The sequence below is a fragment of the Euprymna scolopes genome, chromosome 23 (genome assembly GCF_053919585.1).
Source record: "Euprymna scolopes isolate OS-2025 chromosome 23, ASM5391958v1, whole genome shotgun sequence".
NCBI lineage: Eukaryota > Metazoa > Mollusca > Cephalopoda > Sepiida > Sepiolidae > Euprymna > Euprymna scolopes.
In genome coordinates this window covers 57,407,042-57,428,634 of record NC_136504.1, presented here as the reverse complement: position 1 = coordinate 57,428,634, position 21,593 = coordinate 57,407,042, and the positions used below count along the sequence as shown (strand labels likewise).

Here is a 21,593-nt window from a genome sequence, read left to right as displayed (position 1 = left end):
TTATAGACTTCGCCATCCAGAAGATCAGACGGTGAAGACAAAAGACATAAAAAAAAAACTAAGCGAATACACGAAACTAACCAGAATACTAAAAAGAAACATAAATAAAGTAATACCTATAATTGCGGGAGTATTAGGAAGGATTTCAGAAACCTTGAAAAAAGACTAGGAGAAACTAGAATCAAAGGAAGGATTGACACTATAAAATGCACAGCATTGACGAAAACGACTGAAAGGTTGAGGAAAATTCTCGAGTACTGAAACTAACCCACATAACAATGTGACACTGATCATAGATTAACCTTAACCCTAACTCTAACCCTAACCAGCCACAGATTAAGAAATTGAACACAAATGATAAAACGAATCTTGCACGGAACCAAAGAAACAATCTTTTTTTTTCATGTTCAACCCAAACAAGAGATATTACAACTAGCACATAAAGGGCTGTCCAAAAGTCACTGAAGGATTTTGAACTTAAATAGATTCTCTATTATTGATAATATCTTTCTGTAATTTCAACACATTCTGACTAACCCATTGCAATCTTCTTTTTAACAAAATGTAAAATTCAAACAATCTTTATTCATGAAAAATAATGTCTTTTAAATGCTGCCCATTTCAACACATTCTGACTAACCCATTGCAATCTTCTTTTTAACAAAATGTAAAATTCAAACAATCTTTATTCATGAAAAATAATGTCTTTTAAATGCTGCCCATTTTCAGCTTCGCATATTTGTGCTCTTTTCAAAACATTATTCATAACAGATTGCAGAATCTCTGGATTGCGATTTAACTCCCTTATTATTTTGTTCCTGGTGTTTTCTTCTCGCAGGGTTTAGAGTGTCCAAAAAGTCACTGCAAGAATTTGTAGAATTAAAAGACAAGAGTGTCATTTAATTAAAACTTTATTGATTATCTTCGTTAGTATGAATTGTAGAAACGGGTTAGTTGTGGAAATAGTTGATATATATGGATGTAAATGAATGATTTAGACAGACCTGTTGAAAGAGAGCTTTTATCGATGCATGTTGAAGTTATTAATAGGAGGGTATGTCTATGTATGAACGGGAACAAACGATTAGAGAGTCCCGTAGGAGAACAGAAAAAAATGAGAGAACTGTAATGGGGGTCAACCTTTTTTAAGTTTAGCCACCTGGCCAACTCGCCTGTGTGATGGTCTTTGATTGGACAATCCAAAAAAGAAGTTAACTGCTACAACCAATCAGCAATGATATTACAAACTAAACATATTCAAATCAGGCTTCTCCTGCTGCTACAAATTCTTGTCATAAGAATGATAAATAAATAAATAAAATGAAAAATACAAACGCATTACGAGTTAATTACATCGTATTTTTGTTTCATCCATTTTCTCACTTATTCTATTTTGACAAAATAGTATTGCCTATCAACAACACTGAAAACAATTTACTACTTCTACAGTACGGACCAAACAATAACATATCCTGAACTTAACCCTAAACTAACCCCAATTTAATCTTAAAATAACCCAAGTTTTAGATTTAATTTGGCAAAATCGGTTCAGTTACGTAAGTATTGTATAAAAACATGGGCAATTTTCAACAATTATTATTTTTTCTTTTATTTAAAAAGAGTTTTTACTCGTTGCGATTGCAACGCTAAACATCAAAATGATGTAATAGTTTTATTCTACTTTCCTTAATACCCCATCCTGTAAATTGTTTTTGTGTAAACGTATATGACCAAGGTAGCAATACAAATATTTTCACACGCAATCTACATTTTCTTTTTAAATATGGATTTAAAATGATTTTTAGACTATATATATATATATATATATATATATATGTATAAGGAATGAAAAAATGTACCAGCGGTGGTTGACGTTATGTTTAAAGAAAAAATAGAAAAAACCGAATGAAATTATTAAAAAATCAACGTTTCGTCCTTGTCTCAGAGGACATCTTCAGGATAATTGAAATAAAAATGTGATAAAAGAAAAAGTCTTTTTTCGCACGATCTATGACTTTTTCTTTTATCACATTTTTATTTCAATTATCCTGAAGATGTCCTCTGAGACAAGGACGAAACGTTGATTTTTTAATAATTTCATTCGGTTTTTTCTATTTTTTCTTTAAACATATATATATATATATATATATATATATATATATATATATATATATATATATATATATATATATATATATATACTAGCACAAAAGTACCCGTCGTTGACTGGGTTCAAAAACAGCCTGCAGAAAATGAACTCTGATTTATGAAAGTATGATAGGTTATGAAAAGGAAGGGTTGTAAAGAGATAGCTTCGAATTTGAGGGTATAAAACCAAAGCAAAATATGATGAAAATAAAAATAAAATAGATAAACCCCATAATTTATTATACCATACCTGTTCACACTGAAACACTTATCACAATATTCTATGGATCTATATAAAAAAACCTTGTTAAACTTTGTGACATATTTCCATTCTATGGAGGTCAGGAGCGAACGAACACCACATAATTTTATTATACCATATTTCTTCAAACTGAAACATAATTATCAAAGTATACTTACGTAGATAGATATGAAAAGTCTTTATTAAAGTTTGTGTCTATTTCCATTCTATGGAGGCCAGGCGCAAACGCAGACCCCACAATTTTATTATACCATCCCTATTTAAGTTAAAAGATACTTATCAAAATATTCTTATGTACATCTATATCAAAAACGCTTGTAAACGTTTTTTTTTATTTCCATACTTTGTGGACCAGGCGCGAACGCAGACCCCACAATTTTAATGAACCACCGATCTGCCAGATAAAACATACCCATTCCTGATCATCGATACATCTTCTATCATTATATGTAATCAGTTTTTTAAAATAGTCAACCATATAGGAGCCTATTCGTGACCACACACACACACACACACACGCGCGCGTGCGCACACACACACGCACACACACACGTCCAGTTTTATATTATAGAAGATATAGTCATCCACATACAGTACTGTTCCGTTATATCACAACTCATCAGTGCGGCTAGACATACACTTTTTCCCAGCCTTCAACCACCGTTCTGACAGTCGGCAGCTCTAACCATCAGACCAAGAATCAGTGCCCGTAAATATTTCTCCTCAAATGCCCATTAAATTAGCATTTTTCCGCCGCGCAGTGCTCAAACTGTCAGTTTCTTTACAAAAAAACAGTGGGTATCGCTTAATCGCTTAAATACGCGTCATGCAGGTGATTAAATGACTTACTAAATAGTTTTCCAATGAATGATAAAAATATATAAAAATTAAATAAGTGTTTTTATGTCGTTTTAAAGGTTAAAAACTTCGAAGACTATATATATATATATATATATATATATATATATAAGAGGGGCATTCCAAAAGTAATGTCTCCTATTTTTTATTTCGCCCGAATAGATCAGAGGAGATTGTAAATTGATGTGTTATGATGACTGTACTTTTGCATTCATGATGTGATTGTAGATATTGGTTATGCGAGACTATAAGAAAGCAACCACTATCATAAATGTGCATCAGAAGCAGAGATGTATCATTGGATTTCTGGCAAAAGTGCAGTGAGAATGGCGTTTACTATGTACAAAAATAAATTACAGAACGCAAAAGGTCGCCTGTTTTAATGGTACTGCTCCCGTCTTCGTAGATCTTCAAATTTTCAAGTAAAAAAAAAGGCGGAGGCTTTACTTTTGAAGCGACCCTCGTATGACAAAGCGCGTTCCAGACGCCCATGCACAACCATCGTACATCGTAAAACTGCATTGGGAATAGCTTTACTTTTGGAACAAACCTTATATATATATATATATATATATATATATATATATATATATATATATATATATATATATATATATAGTCATCCACATATTGTTTCGCAGCTCATCAATGCGGCTAGACAAGAAACTACCTCTAGACAGGATTGAAACTCAACCGCCTAAACGGCAGTCAGCGCATCTAACCGTTACGCTATCGGGATTTGTGAATTAACAATGTTTAAACATTTTTCAAACACTTAAACTCAATTTGTTTACACAAAGAGCATCGCTCAATACGCTAATGGCAGTTTACTTATCACTTCCCAATATTCTCAACCCAAGATAGGGAGCATTATACACGTTAATGAAATCGAATGAACAATTAATTCAATCAATTTTTACTTACTCCAAAAGCAGTTTTTAGACGTTGCACATTGGACTTTCCTGTTACAAGTTGGACATTCTAAAAAAGATAACAGATTTCAAATGTTATGAACACAAATAATAAAAATTTTATTAAACTTTTTCATAAATCTAGTTTAATTTAAATTTTGCTTAAATATATATTTCCTAAACCAGAATGACCTAAATTAAATGCGACTCATGGAATGGTTAATAAAATTCAAAATCCGTTTTTCAATCCAATCATACTTGCTGCAACTATACTCCTGTCTATGTTTGACTCATTCATCAATTTCAATCATGAATACTCAACAGTCTTTGTTTTATCACCACTCAATGATAAGCCTAAAATGCAGTACTGTTGCTACATGTGGGCAGGAGCTGCTCGATGCACCCTATCTTTTGATAGGGTTACAAAACCGGCTTCAAAACTTAGTAGGTGATGCCCCTTTCTCTTCCCTGCAACCTCTTTCCCACAAAATAGACGTTGCGAGCCTGTCTCTGCTTTATTGTTATTTTCATGGCAAGTGCTCGACTGAACTCTAATCAACAGTTCCCCCTTGCTAAACTTTCACAAAATACTCGACTAGCTACAACCACTATAAACCCACTCTTTATCTGTGACTAAATCTAAACGCAGAATCCATGAACAAAGCTTCTTTCCCAAATCTGTTCAGCTGACCTGCTTCTTAGTAGCCTTAAAATCTAAAGTAAACAAGTTTTTGTTGAGCCGTGCCTTTAAATAATCAAATTCTATCTAATTTTGTATAATGACGTTTGACACACCGGTTTCCGACAGATCACCGAAGTCAAGCCTCATTGAGCCTGGTCAGTACTAGGTGGGTGACCATTTTGGGACTTCCAGGTGCTGTATGTGCTCTTCGCTTATCTCGACATTGTTTCCAGTCGTCCTAGACTTCGTCTTGCTACTGGACTCAAGCAGTGCCGATTCAGGAGAGGCGATTTAAAATTTCATCTTGAAAATCTTTATTCATAACTAGGACAACAGACTATTCATTTCATTGTTTTGACTCTGTTATCATATGTTTTTAGATAGACTGATGTGCTTCGGGGTTGATAATTGTGTCTAACTGTGTCTAATATATACCTTAGAGTGAAAATAGTGAAAAGACTATTTTCTTGTTCGAGCCTTATTCATAACAATAATGATCTTTACTAAATTGATGCTGTCTGTCAACGAGCTTATAAATTCCTCGCTTTAAAATTCTTCAGCATTTGATGTGAAACATGCAGCTGTCTAATATCCTCTATCTATCTGATACCATGTCTAATATCCTCTATCTGATATCATGTCTAATATACTCTATCTTTCTGATACCATGTCTAATATCATCTGTATATCTGATACGCTGTCTAATATCCTTTATCTATCTGATACCATGTCTAATATCATCTATCTATCGGATACGCTGTCTAATATCACCTATCTATCTGATACGCTGTCTAATATCCTATATCTATCTGATACCATGTCTAATATCATCTATCTATCTGATACGATGTCTAATATCCTTTATCTATCTGATACCATGTCTAATATACTCTATCTATCGGATACGCTGTCTAATATCATCTATCTATCTGATACGCTGTCTAATATCCTATATCTATCTGATACCATGTCTAATATCATCTATCTATCTGATACGATGTCTAATATCCTTTATCTATCTGATACCATGTCTAATATACTCTATCTATCGGATACGCTGTCTAATATCATCTATCTATTTGATACGCTGTCTAATATCCTATATCTATCTGATACCATGTCTAATATCATCTATCTATCTGATACGATGTCTAATATCCTTTATCTATCTGATACCATGTCTAATATACTCTATCTATCGGATACGCTGTCTAATATCATCTATCTATCTGATACGCTGTCTAATATCCTATATCTATCTGATACCACGTCTAATATCCTCTATATATCTGATACGCTGTCTAATATCCTCTATCTATCTGATGCCATGTCTAATATCATCTATTTGATACGATGTCTAATATCATTTATCTATCTGATACCATGTCTAATATAATCTATCTATCTGATACTATGTCTAATATCCTCTATGTATCTGATACCACGTCGAATATCCTCTATCTGATACCATGTCTAATATCCTTTATCTATCGGATACCATGTCTAATATGTTATATCAATCTGATACCAAATCTCATATCCTCTATCTGTCTGATACAATGTCGAATATCCCAATCTATCTTATACGATGTGTAGTATCCTCAATCTGATACCATGTCTTATATCCTCTATCTATCTGATAATATGTCTAATATCCTCTGATACCATGTCTAATATCCTCTATTAATCGGATTCCATGTCTAATATCCTCTATCTATCTTATACCATGTCTAATACTCTCTATCTATTTGATACCATGTCTAATATACTTTATCTATCTGATACCATGTATAATATCCTCTATCTATCTGATACAATGTCTAATATCCTCTATGTATCTGATACCATATCTTATATCCTCTATCTATCTGATACCATTTCTAATATCATCTATCTATCTGATACCAAGTCAATTATCCTCTATGTATCTGATACCATATCTAATATCCTCTATCAATCTAATATCGTCTTATATCCTCTATCTGATACCATGTTTTATATGTTATATCAATCTGATACCATATCTAATATCCTCCATCTATATGATACCATGTCTAATATTCCCTATCTATCTGATACGATATCTAATATCCTCTATCTATCTATCTTATAACAGGTCCAATATCCTATATCTATCTAATACCATGTCTAATAGGTTCTAACTATCTGATCCCATGTCTAATATCCTCTATCTATCTGATACAATGTCTTATATCCCTGATCTATCTGATACGATGTCTAATATCCTCTATCCATTAGGTACCATGTCTAATATCCTCTAGCTATCTGCTACCATCTCTAATATCCACTATCTATCTGATACGATGTCTAATATCCTCTATCTATCTAATACCATGTTTAATATCATGTATCCATGTAATACCATGTCTAATATCCTCTATCTGATAACATCTCTAATATCCTCTATCTATCTGATAACATATCGAATAGCCTCTATCTATCTGATAGCATGTCTAATATCCTACATCTGTCTAATACCATGTATAATATGTTATATCAATCTGATACCATATCTAATATCCTCTATCTGATACTATGTCGAATTTCCCCAATCTATCTGATACCATGTCTTATATCCTCCATTCATGTGATACCATCTCTAATATCCTCTATCAATGTCATACCATGTCTAATATGTTCTATCTATCTAATACCATGTTTAATATCCTCTATCTATCTGATACCATGGCTAATATCCTCTATCTATCTAATACCATGTCTAATATCATCTATCTATCTTATACCATATCTAATATCCTCTATCAATCTGATACCATGTCTAATATCATCTATCTATCTGATACCATGTCTAATATCATATATCTATCTAATACCATGTCAATATAATCTATCTATCTGATACCATGCCTAATATCCTCTATGTATCTGATACCATGTATAATATCATCTATCTACCTTATACCATGTCTAATATCATCTATCCATCTGATACCATGTCTAATATCCTCTATGTATCTGATACGATATCTAATATTCTCTATCTATCTGATACCTTGTCTAATATCCTCTATATATCTTACCTCCTGTCTAATATCCTCTATGTATCTGATACCATGTCTAATATCCTCTATCCATATTATACCATGTCTAATATCCTCTATCTGATACCATGTCTAATATGCTATATCAATCTGATACCATATATAATATCCTCTATCTATCTGATACTATGTCTACTATCCTTGATCTATCTGCGATGCCTAATATCCTCTATCCATCTGATACCACATCTAATATCGTCTAGCTCGTGATATCAATGATGCTTCAGTCCATGAACCACTAACGAATGTTTGGCACAACAGTGAGTAAAGAAATTTCGCAATGTTGACGAGAGCCTCAAAGATGAAAACTGTCGCGGCCGGCCGATTGATAACTACCATTTGAAGGCCTTAATTGAAGCCAATCCTCGCAAAACCACACGAGAAGTTTCTGTTGAACTCGAGGTTCACCACTCAACAATCGTTCGCCATTTAGAGCAAATAGGGAAGTCAAAAAAGTTGAATAAATGGGTGTCGAAGGAATGGAACGATAATAAAACAAATCGTCGTTTTAACATGTCTTCTACGCTCCTTCTGTACAACAAAAATAACTCATTTCTCGAGTAGATTGCGACGTGTGATGAGAAGATGATCCTCTACGACAACTGGCGACGTTCGGTAAAGTGGTTGTATGCCGGAGACGTTCCACAACACTTCCCGAAGCCGAAATTGCACACAAAAAGGTTATGCTGACTGAATGATGGCCTGTGGCCGATCTTATTCATCACAGCTTCTTGAATCCAGACGCACCAATTTCGTCGGAGAAGTACTGCTGAGAAATTGACGAAATGCGCCAGAAGCTTCAACGTATGTGCTCGAGATTGGTCAATATGAAGGGATCAATTCTCCTCTATGACAACGCTCGCCCGCATGTTGCTCAACTGACCCTGCAGAAGCTGAACGAATTGGGCTACGAGACTCTTCCTCATCCGCCATACTCACCGGACCTCTCACCCATCGATTATCACTTTTTCAAGCATCTCGACAACTTCCTGCGCGAAAAATGCTTCAAAAACAGAGATGATGCCGAATTAGCCTTCAATGACTTCATCGCCTCCAGAACTCTGGATTTCTATGCTAATGGGATAAATAAATTTGTTTCTTGTTGGCAAAAATGTTTCAATTCTAATGGTTCTTATTTCGATTAATAAAGTTTATTATGAAAGTAGTTGTGATCTTTTGAAGTTAAACGTTATTTTTGCATCAACTTTATAATAAATGACAATGACTTTAATACCAATTTTACAAACCAGCAATAGCCTTTGCATCGACCTGATAGTAATTATCTTTCAAATAATTAGGGGAACTTAAGGTTTGGTAAACATGAAGTCTATCTAGGATCATAAACCGAAATTTATTTACACCCCAAAATTGTTGGATTGTAGAAAGAATTGCGAATTTTATTAACGATTCCACGTGTGATAATTTTTGAAAGGTCATTCTATAGAATAACATTGTCAAGCATACACATTTGTGCGCACACACAGACACAAGTGTGCACACATATGCACAGTCAGCAACTACACTCAACACTCACAGTGGACTATTGTACGCGATTTAAGTAATGATTATAGATTATTACTGAGGGGTGGGGTATCAGAATAATACGCAAAATAGATATCACCAAGAATGATGCACTCAGTCGGGTATGAAGGAGACACTGAAATGAAAATAGCAAAATATTCATGTTATTAATAAGAATAATGACAAGACGAGCCACATACATATAAGCAGAGATGTATAAAATATGCACGCGTATCTCAAAGCACAAACACACACATATCTCTTAATGTATCTTGTAGATTTTCAAGATAAAACCTAAATAGAAATACATTGATCAAATCGATGTTTGATTCTAACTAGATACTTTTTTTAACATCTAATTGCAATCAGAGAGAGAGAGAGAGAGAGAGAGAGAGAGAGAGAGAGAGAGAGAGAGAGAGAGAGAGAGAGAGTGTGTGTGTGTGTGTAAAAGTATTTTTTTTCGGTGATATGTGTTAGAAATAAACAAGAACGAAAATTAAGTTTATGTTTTTACGATTAATTAATGTTGGTACTTTTTATAATCATACCGCCCTAAACAAAAAGACGCTTTATTTTTTCTTTTTATTGATTGGAATTACTGTAATGTGTCGACATTGTGGTCTAGAAAGAAAATGGCCGCTGAACAAGTATTGTAAATGATGTCATACGGATTCACATAACAATATTCCAACTTATCATGTAGCTAGAAGTATAAGATTTATAATTTACTATGCCCATTAAACTGTTATTCGCAATAAGTTGATGGTTGGGGATAATAATTTTCAAAAGATGGATTTCGTCGTTCAATCCGAAAAAAAGTCTGTTTTTTTTGTGTTTTTTTTTAAAAAAGCAAACTTTCCTTACGAACAGTTATCTTTATAATTTATAAATGGTGTAAAGATTTCTTTCAATTTCAATTTTTACATAAAACTTGAACTCAGCGGCCATTTTTTTTAATCTAACATTACCGAAAATACTCATCATTCATTCTTAAACTCTCAATGTATTAGTGTACTTCAATCATAGACATTAATATTTTGATTCTGATAAAAAAAATGTGCTTTAATGAATACATGAAAACATTGCTGCGTCAGCATGAGGTGGGGGGGGCGGGGAAAAAGACGCAGACTGATAACCGACAGGATTCAGACTTGACACATTCCTTTATAAAAGGCTATTTTGCCGGTTCCGGTAAAATAATCAAACGCCAGTTTTGGACCCCCCCCCAAAAAAAACACTACTTAATTTGCTGGTTCTGCTAAAATAGATCCCAGATTATTTACCGACTAGCGGGGGTACCCGGCGTTGCCCGAGTGTTTGTTTCCGGGACGGGGGGGGGAGTTTAAAAAAATGTTATGGTAGGTAAGTAGGAAGGATCAAACCCGGAGTCATGAGTAAAAGTAGGAAAATAAAGTGTGAAAAAAAAAACAAAAAAAAAAACATCTGCAACGTTAACAGTTCGGCCACCAAGAAAAGTCCATTCCAGTTGTTTAGGAAAAAAAAAAACCCGACTACGGTAGGTCGGCGCGAACGTGAAAATATAATGTGAATTGTCCAGCACGCTAACCACTATGCCACAGAGCACTGCAGCTTAGTTTAGTGATTTTAAATAACTTGACATGAAAGAACTACGAAGCCAAACCGGTGTTCTCTTCTCAACTGTTCCTTGTGAACGATCCCCAAACGGTGTTAAGTGGTGGCAGGAGGAGGAGGAATTTATTAGAGAGAAAATATTTTACCACTTCCATTGATCTTAACCGATTTTGGCCGTGACTTCTCAGCAGAAAAAGTATAGAAATCTAAGATTATCGAGGAATTTGAGAAATAATAAGCCTATAACACACCTCAGATATTGTCCTGCCGTTTGTGCATATTATATTTGCGTGAAATATCTTGATTTTTAATCCTATTAAGGTCAAAATCAGACGGGAAAAAATGAGTTCATTTTATTTATATAGAGAAGATAAATATTTATATTCCAAATCACATCCTTACATCATCCGTATACATTTATACTGATGACACTACTATCTATGGTAGCACATCTAAGACAGTAAACGACCAAGTTCTCTCCGATTATCTCTCCTCTGATCTTGAGCATGTGGTACAATGGGGAAAGAAGTTGCTGGTTATTTTTGGTGCATTTAAAATCGAGCTTTTATCTGGATATCATCAACGCTTTGATCCCCATCTGGCATCAATTGAAATGAATGGCTCTCATCTTGGGGAGGCTTCATGTTTTGACAAGCATCTGGCCTTGATCTTTATTCCTGATCTGAAATGGAACACATACATCAAATCCGTTGCCAAGACCGCTGGAAAAATGGTGGGATTCTTCTATCGATCCAGTAAATATCTCACTGCTGATGCAATTCTCTATCTATATAAGAGCCAGGTACGTCCGAGTATGGAGAACTGTTGCCACATTTGGGCAGGAGCTACTAGAAAATACTTATCTTGCCCTGATAGAGTTCAAAATAGACTTTGTAGGAAATTTTCTTTTCTCTTTCCTGCAATCTCTTTATCACAGAAGACATGTTGCGAGTTTGTATCTACTTTATCGTTATTTTCATGGCAAGTGCTCCAATGAGCTTCATTCTATGGTCCCCCCTCGTCAAACTTTCACAAGAAACACTCGTCTAGCTGAAAACACTATCAATAATTCCCACCACTCTTTATCTGTGCCTAAACCTAAACGTAGATTCCATGAACAAAGTTTCTTTCTTAGAAGTGCAAGCCTGTGGAACTGTCTGCCGTTTTCCTGCTTTCCAACTGACTACAATATGGTTGTCTTCAAGTCTAACGTAAACAAGTTTTTGATGAGCCGTTCCACTTAAGTTAACAAATTTACCGAATTTCCATTAATATCGATTGCTATATTGTCCAATTGCCGACTGTACACTCTTTAACCCTTATCCTCGAGTGGCCTCTAGGCCTTGATAAGTGATGTGGCCTATGTAAAAAATGCTAGTAAGACAGATTTAGAAGACTGATTTAATAAAGTTTATTTATATTTATAAATTTTAAGAAAATTTTTAATTTTTCCGACTACTTACTATTAAAACAATTTATTTAATATAAAATATTAAAAAAAAAAAAAACGCATCTTTCTCAGAATATTCAGGCATAACAGTCTCTGCATATCCAAAATTTATACTTGAGGAAGGTTCTTTTACCAATGCACTTTAGGTGCACCCACTGAAATCAAGTCACAGACAACAGAAACCATCTTGTTCAAATCCTGCCTACAGAGTCCACACACCCACTGTGCTCACAATTTTATCTGCTTCATACACGTGCTCCACAACTTTCCAACTTTCTGGGTCCAAATATCTTCGGATCTTATAGATTGATCCGGCAAAATAAGCCCAAAAAGCGTGTTTGGCTATTTTACCGTGACCAGCAAACTAGCCTATTCAAATAGATAAATAATTAGAAAAAAAAAAGAGAATAAAAACAAAAAAAGACTTCTTGGTCCGAAGATCAAGGCCTTGTGCTTAAGATTTTTGTTCATGTTGAACTTTTTAGCCTGAATAAAAGTGTAGTATCTGTTCTGATGCTACACTACACTTTTTTCCTCACTTTTTTGGTCTCAGTTAATGGAGGAGAAATCCTACATGACTGATGCATATTTTAAAAAAATTTTTGTTACTATCCAGAATGCCCCCTTTTTGGGCAGCTACTTTTTCCCAACATTAAAAACTAACCTTGTGTCTAACTCTGCCCTCGTGGGGAGACAAGTAAAAAAATTAAATTAAAAAAAATAGCATATTCAATTATTTTTATGACAACTGCCCTCGTTTAAAGAAAAAAAAATTCCGGAAAATCTTACTTACCTAACTTAGAATGGTAACTCTGTCTTGGCAAGATCCTTTGCAACATAACATGCCTACAAAACGAAAAAGACAATTGTTAGGTTTTATACGTCAACGTGTTTTTGTCTGAATATACACAAACTAGACTTCTTGCCCCTGTTAAAACGAGCAAAAATTGAAAATTAAAACGGAATTATAGCCTGTTGACTTAGAATGAGTGCTTTATGCTAAATTGAAGGTGGAATATGATAAAATTCGTGGTATATATTTGAATTTAATACTAATCTCTAATAACCCCTAACTGTGCAACAAACTGATAATACAATAGTTAGCTCGGTACACCTTATAATAACAAAAGTTCATTCGAAATTTCAACCAGATCGACCTCGTAGTTCTGAGAAAACTTCTGGACTAAATGCGAAATGTTGATGACTAATCCCTATTAATCCCTAATCTGTGCATCGAAGAAATGTCACAATACTTAGTACGCTGTACCTAATTATAACAAAGGTCGATATAAAATTTCAGCGAGATCCATCTAATAGTTTCTGAAAAAAAAAGTGGAACGAACGTACAGGCAGACAGATAGACAGACAGACCCGGATGAATTTTATATAGATGACTAGCAGGTCGCCCGGCGTTGCCTGTTCGTAAAATATGCATTAATAATATATTTTAATTCGTACAGAAACTGAAATATGTGTATGTGAGTATTACGCTTTTTTTGTTAAATGTTCATTTAAGTAAAAAAAAAAAAAAATACTCGAGCTGAGATCGAAACCAAAACCCAAAGGCAGTGAGTTAATTACGACAAGGATTAAGCCAGCTTGACACAATCTTTTAAAAAGTGTTTTCAAACTTACTTATTCTTAACATAAGTAATCTGTCATGTGAACGATTCACGTATACGCATTCGTGAAACAGTTGACGAACAGATAAAAATCCGATGACTTCCACGTACCAATTTTATCAATTTTGACCCCTTAGCAGCTCTTGAAAATCGATTAAAAAGTTTTTCACATGTCTGAATACCCTATATACCAAATTTCAGATGTAACAGATGTGACCCGTGACCCTGCAGGGATTGTTTACAGCTAGAGACACTGAGGTTAGTGCTTTCGAAAGATATTTTCTAAAATCCGGGGATACAAACATCGCTCTGATTTGAGAAAAAGGCGGAGAGAAAGTGTGTGTGTGTGTGTGTGTGTGAGAGAGAGAGAGAGAGAGAGAGAGAGAGAGAGAGAGAGAGAGAGAGAGAGAGAGAGAGAGAGAGAGAGAAGGATGGTTATTAATTTGGAATTTCTATATGTGAAGGAGAATAGTGATCTGCAAAAAATCCTAATATAAGGAGAAAAAAAAACGCAAGTTAATGTTTTTGTTTCTGCTTGTCAAAGGAATTCATGTCGTTCTGGGCACCTTGTCGCTAACTCAAAATGTTCAAAACTTGAAGATTTTAAGAACTAAAACCATAGAAATGAGATACATTTTTTCTCAAACTCAATATTGTACCTATTTACTATGCCTCCCCACAGGACAGAGTTAGACACCAGGGTCGTTTTTTAACGTGGAGAAAAAGTACAAAAATAAAAATTGTCTCAGTCGTGAAGGATTTCTCCTCCACCGAAAGAGAACAAGAAATAGAAGTGCAGCATCTGAAGAACAGATACTACACTTTGATCTTGTCCCGAAGGCCAAGAAAAGTATCGAAAATTTCGCGAAGTAATTATTTTTACTAGCAGGGTCTGTGGAAATTCCACAGCGGCAGTAAAAATAATTGTCGATTTTGTTTCAATAATAATTATTTCTGAATAAAGATATTTTTGTTTTATAGAATTAAGACATCTAACTTACTCTGGGTTAGCAAGGATATTAAATTTCAGTTAGACAGTGGGTCAGATTTTTCAATAATAAATTTCAAAACGTGGAAGAAATTACGAAAACCGACTATGCTAAGAACCAACAGAACGGCGACGGCCGTCAATGGTACAAAAATTAATTTTGAGGGTGAATTAATCACCAACATCACCTTGCTGGGAAAAACGAAAAGACTCAAAATAGATGTATTAAAAAATAGTAAGAACCTGTTCCGACAATATGGATGAGTTTCATCTGTGGGATCTTCCTATATCCACATTTTGCCAAAAACTAAAAACCCGTCTAGCGGAAACTGAGAAACTTATAACTAGTTTTTTTAAAAAATAATTCCGAAATGTATTTACTCCTGGCCTTGCGAGATGCACAAAAATGGCCGCAGATTTTAAACTGGAACCGGGCACACAACCGGTGTATTAAAAAAACGTAATGCCCCGTTCGCATCCATGAACAAGATAAATCAGGAACTGGATAGATTGGAAAACATCGGTGTACTGGCTAAAATTGAATATAGTGAGTGGGCTGCTCCAGTACTCTACGCAAAAAAAGGGGAAATCCGCGTTTGCACTGACTTCTCGACCAGACTCAACGGGTCGTTAGAAGACTTTCACTATCCATTACCCAGTCCAGAGCAAGTGTTCACGAAATTAAATGGCGGCAAGTTTTTTCTAAGATCGGCCTGAGCAACGCGTACTTACAAATTCTTGTAAACAACAAAAGCGCTAACTTCCTCTGTATTAATACTCGTCGGGGGTTGCACAGATACGAAAGGCTCGCGTTTGGGGTCAAGGTAGCACCCGCGATATTCCAGAAAATCATGGATACCATGCTGAGCGACCTGGACACCGCCATTGCATACCTATATTACATCATTATAGCGAGCAAAAGCAGGGGAGAACACGCAAACTATATCAGAGAAGTATTCAGTTGAATACAAAATTATGGTCAAAGAAGACAAGCGTGAATTCTTTTTACAAAAAAATCAAGTACCTAGGACATATCATTGATAAAGATGGAAGACGCCCGGACCCAGACAGAGCGACCGCTATTAGAGAAATGACGGTACTGGAAAACATAGCACAATTACAAAACATTTTAGGCTTAGCAAATTATTACCAAGGGTTTATCCCCAACATGCATAAATTGCGTGTACCACTTAATCAATTACTAAAGAAGGATAAAACAGCGGTTGCCAAGCATCATTCCAAGAAATGAAAATAATCCTTACTTCAAAACTGTTCCTCATTTTAACCCGAAATTGGATATAATAGTGACTAGCAACGCTAGCCTATGTGGCATTGGCGCGTGTATGTTACATAGAATGCTAGATGGCTCAAAACCGCTAATAGCTTTCGCATCTCGGAGAAAAATTATAATCAGATCGAGAAAGAACTAGGCATTATTTTTGCAGTTGCCATCCCCAAAACTCTTAAAAAAGGATTCTAAAGGATTTTCACATGGAACATCAAGGAATAAACCGGATGAAGAGCTTGATGAGAAGTTTCGTTTACTGGCTAGCGATGGCCAAGACATTACAAACATGGTGAATATGTGCAAAGGCTGTGCTTTGGTTGCCAAGGCACCACCTATAACATATAAACCTTGGCCTAAAGCTGAACAACCGTGATCGAGGATTCACATTGACTACGCTGGACCAGTAGAGGATTTTTACTACCTGATAGTAGCAGACAGCTACTCGAAATGGCCAGAAGTCCTGAGATTAAAAAACCCGACCACAGCAACGGCGACGAATTTTTATTTGAGTTGTTTTCTCGTTTTGAAGTTGTGGATTGTTTGGTCAGCGACAACGCTACCCAGTTCACCTCGGCAGAGTTCAAAGAATTCTGCGAGACGTACCAAGTTATGCACCCCCACTACCACTCCAGGAGTAACGGCTAGGCCGAACGCTTCCTCGACTCGCAAAAAAGGCGTTAAAAGAAGTTTGCGACACACCGACAGAAAAAGGCCCTCCAGTAATTTCTGCAGGTCTATAGAATAACGAAAAATCCGAACAAATCAGATGCCAGAGAGGCAATTGATACAGTATACGACTATTTTGACGTGGAACCCCCAAAAGGCATATCAATACCAAGACCCTCCGGTCTGCCGCCAAAAGAAAAGATACTGATTTCACACCCGGAGAAATCAACTTGGGAAGGGGGTGCTGTGGGGGAAACACCCTCCAAATGGACTAATTTATCATCATGTGTTAAGGAGAGGGAGGTCTCTTCAGTCTTGGATGACAACCTTCCTAGAACTGGTTTGCAAACCTAAATTGCTTAAGGAGTAGATAGGTTCTGTCTATCGCCCGGCTTCCACACTCCTCCTTTGCCTATTAGTCAGGCGCAGAGACAATATCACAGTGATTCGACAGAAACACCCAATGGTAGATCTTGTTTCTTGTCTAGGGCAATGACCGCCGTTTCCCCACTCATGACACACCCACCCCTAAAACTGGGCACTTGAGAGTGCTTGAGTACCATATATGCCTGAGCAATTAGATTGGGTTGACCTTCCTCTGATGGGTTGAGGGTACCGGATTGACAATTACTGGCTGCTGTTTCCGACTGGTAGTACAGGAGCCCTAACTTTTTGGTAGCGCTTAGAGCGGCTGCTCCATCAACAGTTGTATAATATCGGGATGTTTGTAGTGCCATGTCGCGCATGGAAAGGGACCCTGAACTCATCCCCTGTGGCTTTCCTGAGGCCACAGTCCTAGTTGAAGAAAGGTCGGCTGATGATCTACTTGTGATGCATGTCTGATGCTCTGCATAACCTCTTGTTCAGATCCCCCTTACCTAAACTGAAACTTAAAAAAAAAGTATGACGACAGTACAATCTAAAAATAAGCTTAAACCACGCTTAGGGTCAAACAAATCCAACTTGCCTCCTACCTTGAGGCTTGCATTCACAAATATTCGTGGGCTTAGAACTAATTTAGCTGATGTTGAAACATTTCTCCTAACAAATACCCCGGATATCTTAGCACTAAGTGATACTAACCTACACTCCTCCATCCCCTCTAACTACTTTAACATGCCTGGCTATCTCCCACTCTGCCGTAAGTACTCTGACGGACACATGCACGGACTTGGAGTTTACATTCGTCATACCCTTCCTTTGACTAGAGAAACAAACCTAGAATCGGATGATCAAGCCTTTATGTGCTTTAGACTAAACATGCAACATAACTAGCTACTTTTACGTCTCTACCGCTCTCCCTCTGCCCAGGACTGCACCATAATAAACAAAGTCTCTTACAGGATAGACGCATCATTCTCCCTCGACACTAGCGCACAAGTACATGTATTTGGTGACTTTAATGTCCACCACAAAAACTGGCTTGGATTATCTACTTACACAGATGCAGCGGGCAGCACAACTCATAGCTTCTCTATATCTCACTCCCTATCACAAATTGTTACATTTCCAACCCGTTTCCCTGACCAGCAAGAACAACACGCATCACTTTTAGATTTGGTTTTGACCACAGTTCCTAATGATTGTATAACGAATGCCGGCAGCCCACTTGGGAATGCTGATCATGCAGTGATAATGGTCGAAATCGCCATGAACTCTAGACCCAAAACTGAAGAGCCAGTGCTAAAAAAACGAGATATTATAAAAAGGCTGACTGGGAATCCATCAGAGATCTTATCAGAGATGCCCCATGGGGAAATATTTTTTCTCTTCCTGCGGGACAGTGCGCAAACGAGACCACTGAATGGTTCAAAACTGCAATCGAAGCGCATGTTCCCATGCGGAAAGTTTATAGCAAGCCCCACTCTCCCCAATGGTTTACTTCTACTTGCGCAACTGCGATTGCTCAAAGGCAGCATGCATACCGCAGATTTAACCGACATAAGTCCAGTTCAAACAAACAGAAGTACATAGAAACTAGAAGTAATGTTAAGAAAGAAATAGCGACAGCTAAGAGAGAATTTATAGAAACCACTAAAAAACGCATCGAAGCACAAAAACTAGGAACTCGAGACTTCTGGAAAATCTACAACAGTGTAGTAAATAATGGGCAATCAACAATTATCCCATTAACCAATAATCACGAGGTTGTTTGCTCAGTAACCGAAAAGGCTAACATGCTTGCCAGTCGGTTTGCTTCAAACTCCACACTGGACCCTTCCAACCACTCCCTACCTGAATTTCCTATGCGGACAGACGCCATGCTAGACGATCTAAAAATCACCCCTGCTCAGGTGCATGCTATCATAAAAAACCTTGACACTTCAAAAGCATGTGGGTCCGATCTCATCCCAGCTGTGCTATTAAAAAAGTGCTCAGCCGAAGTAGCTCCAGTTCTCTCCAAACTCTACAACAAATGTCTTAACGAATCTTGCTTTCCGGGCTGTTGGAAAACTGCTTTTGTGGTACCAGTATTCAAGAATTCTGGCGAAAAAACTGACCCATTAAATTATCGCCTCATTAGCCTCCTCCCACTTTTTGCCAAAATATTTGAGACTTTAATTAACCATGGTCTAGTTCATCACCTTACAGATGCTAAACATCTGACTGACAAACAATATGGATTTAGCCAAACCCGTTCCACAGCAGACATCCTTACTGTAATCTCTGAATATATATACCATTCACTGGACAAAGCGGGGAAGGGCAGAGCGGTAGCTCTAGATATATCTAAGGCTTTTGACAGGGTACGGCATGAGGGTCTCCTCAGGAAAATTAAATCATACGGTATCACTGGTAGAATACATGACATAATTAAATCCTTCTTAGATAAGAGAAAAATCCAGGTTGTCCACGACGGCCTTACATCTAAACAATATGATATAAATGCGGGAGTGTCCCAGGGGTCTATCCTTGGACCTCTACTGTTCCTGATATTCATAAATGACCTCCCTGACAAATTTGCCTCTGAGAGTGGTATATATACTGATGACACCACACTCTATAACAGGCACGACAGGAAAACAAATGAACACATATATAAAGAAATGGCAGAAACACTAGAGGATGACCTCCAATCTGTAGTGGAATGGGGTAAAAAAAATGGATGATCACGTTCAATGCCGCCAAGACTAAACTAGTTTCATTCAATAATTACAAGAAACCTTCTCTACCACCTATAGCAATGGCCAGCGACTCTTTATCTGAGAGTATATCTTTCAAACTCCTTGACCTAACGTTCACAGGAAACATGAGTTGGAACAATTACATTGAAGGCATTGCCAGGGCCGCTGCAAGGAAGGTGGGCTCCCTCTATCGTGCCAGAAAACTACTAACACCCGAAAGTATCCTGTACCTCTATAAGGCAACCATTCGCCTATGTATGGAGTATTGCTGTCATATTTGGGCTGGTGCATCGGCTACTAGTCTGTCGCTCCTTAACAAGGTTCAAAAGAGAGTCGCAAATCTGATAGGCCCTAAACTGGCATCTAAGCTTCAGCCTCTGTCCATCGACGAAACGTTGCATCCCTCTGCCTGTTCTACAAGTATTTTAATGGAGAATTCTCTCACGAACTGCAAGTACTTGTGCCCCCACGACGTGAACACCCTCGACAGACCCGACAGGCTGCAAAATCCCACCCCACACTGTAGAGATCCCTAGATGTAAAAGATCTTTCTACTCCAGTAGTTTCTTCCCCAGAACTGCTAGACTTTGGAATTCCATTCCAGGTCCCTGCTTCCCCAACTCTACTGACGTGCAGAAGTTCAAGTGCAACGTGAACCGACATCGTTGTTCTGTTCTTCTTGTGGCTATTTGCGAGCCATAACAATATATTAATCAAACTATAAACAAACAAACAAACAAACAGGAATACGAATTTATATATATATATATATATATATATATATATATATATATATATATATATATATATATATATATACTAGCAGTATTATCCGCCTTGCTGAGGGATTGCTTTTTTATGCTTATTTTATCGGTATCTTTGATAATTTCTTTTCTTTTTTCTTTTGTAATCTTAAATTTTTTTTGTAAATTTCGGTTATATTAACACCTTACTGATCAACGTAGTCCACACACGGTGAATGCAACGTGCCAGCAACAACCCAATTTCTCTTATTTGTCTCCTTAGCAGCTATTCTTCCAGTTCAAAACCAATTACTTTGGCGAACTTTTGGGGTCATAATTTCTTGAACCACATGCGAAAGAAAACAGAGGATCGACTATCTATTTGTTGTCAGAATTTATGTGGTTGTCGCTGTATAATTCTCCAATTAGTCAACTGTGTCGAAAAAATCCTTATCTTATGTTGCCGGGCATACTACTTGTGCTTGGTTGTTGGGGCCTATATTTTGTTAAACCGACATATAAGAAACCTCTGAATCACATTTTCACTAAATATGTGTGTAGACTGTTTTGCAATTTCTTCAGGATCAGTTACTTGTTCAATGGACGTTCAAATACAGAAACATAATTTACTTTTGCACTGCTAAAATGACACG

At 36.5% G+C, this 21,593-nt stretch overlaps 1 protein-coding gene across 1 annotated transcript in view; it reads right to left on the bottom strand.

Annotated features, from left to right (window-relative positions):
* Window positions 1-21,593, bottom strand: part of LOC145245919 (matrilin-1-like) — a 145,871-nt gene that overhangs the window by 35,152 nt on the left and 89,126 nt on the right. The window contains exons 8-9 of the mRNA XM_080107661.1: window positions 13,307-13,354; window positions 4,193-4,249 (exon numbers count right to left, since the gene is read on the bottom strand). Of these exons, the coding sequence (XP_079963787.1) occupies window positions 4,193-4,249; window positions 13,307-13,354 (105 nt within the window). The remainder of the gene's footprint in view (window positions 1-4,192; window positions 4,250-13,306; window positions 13,355-21,593) is intronic.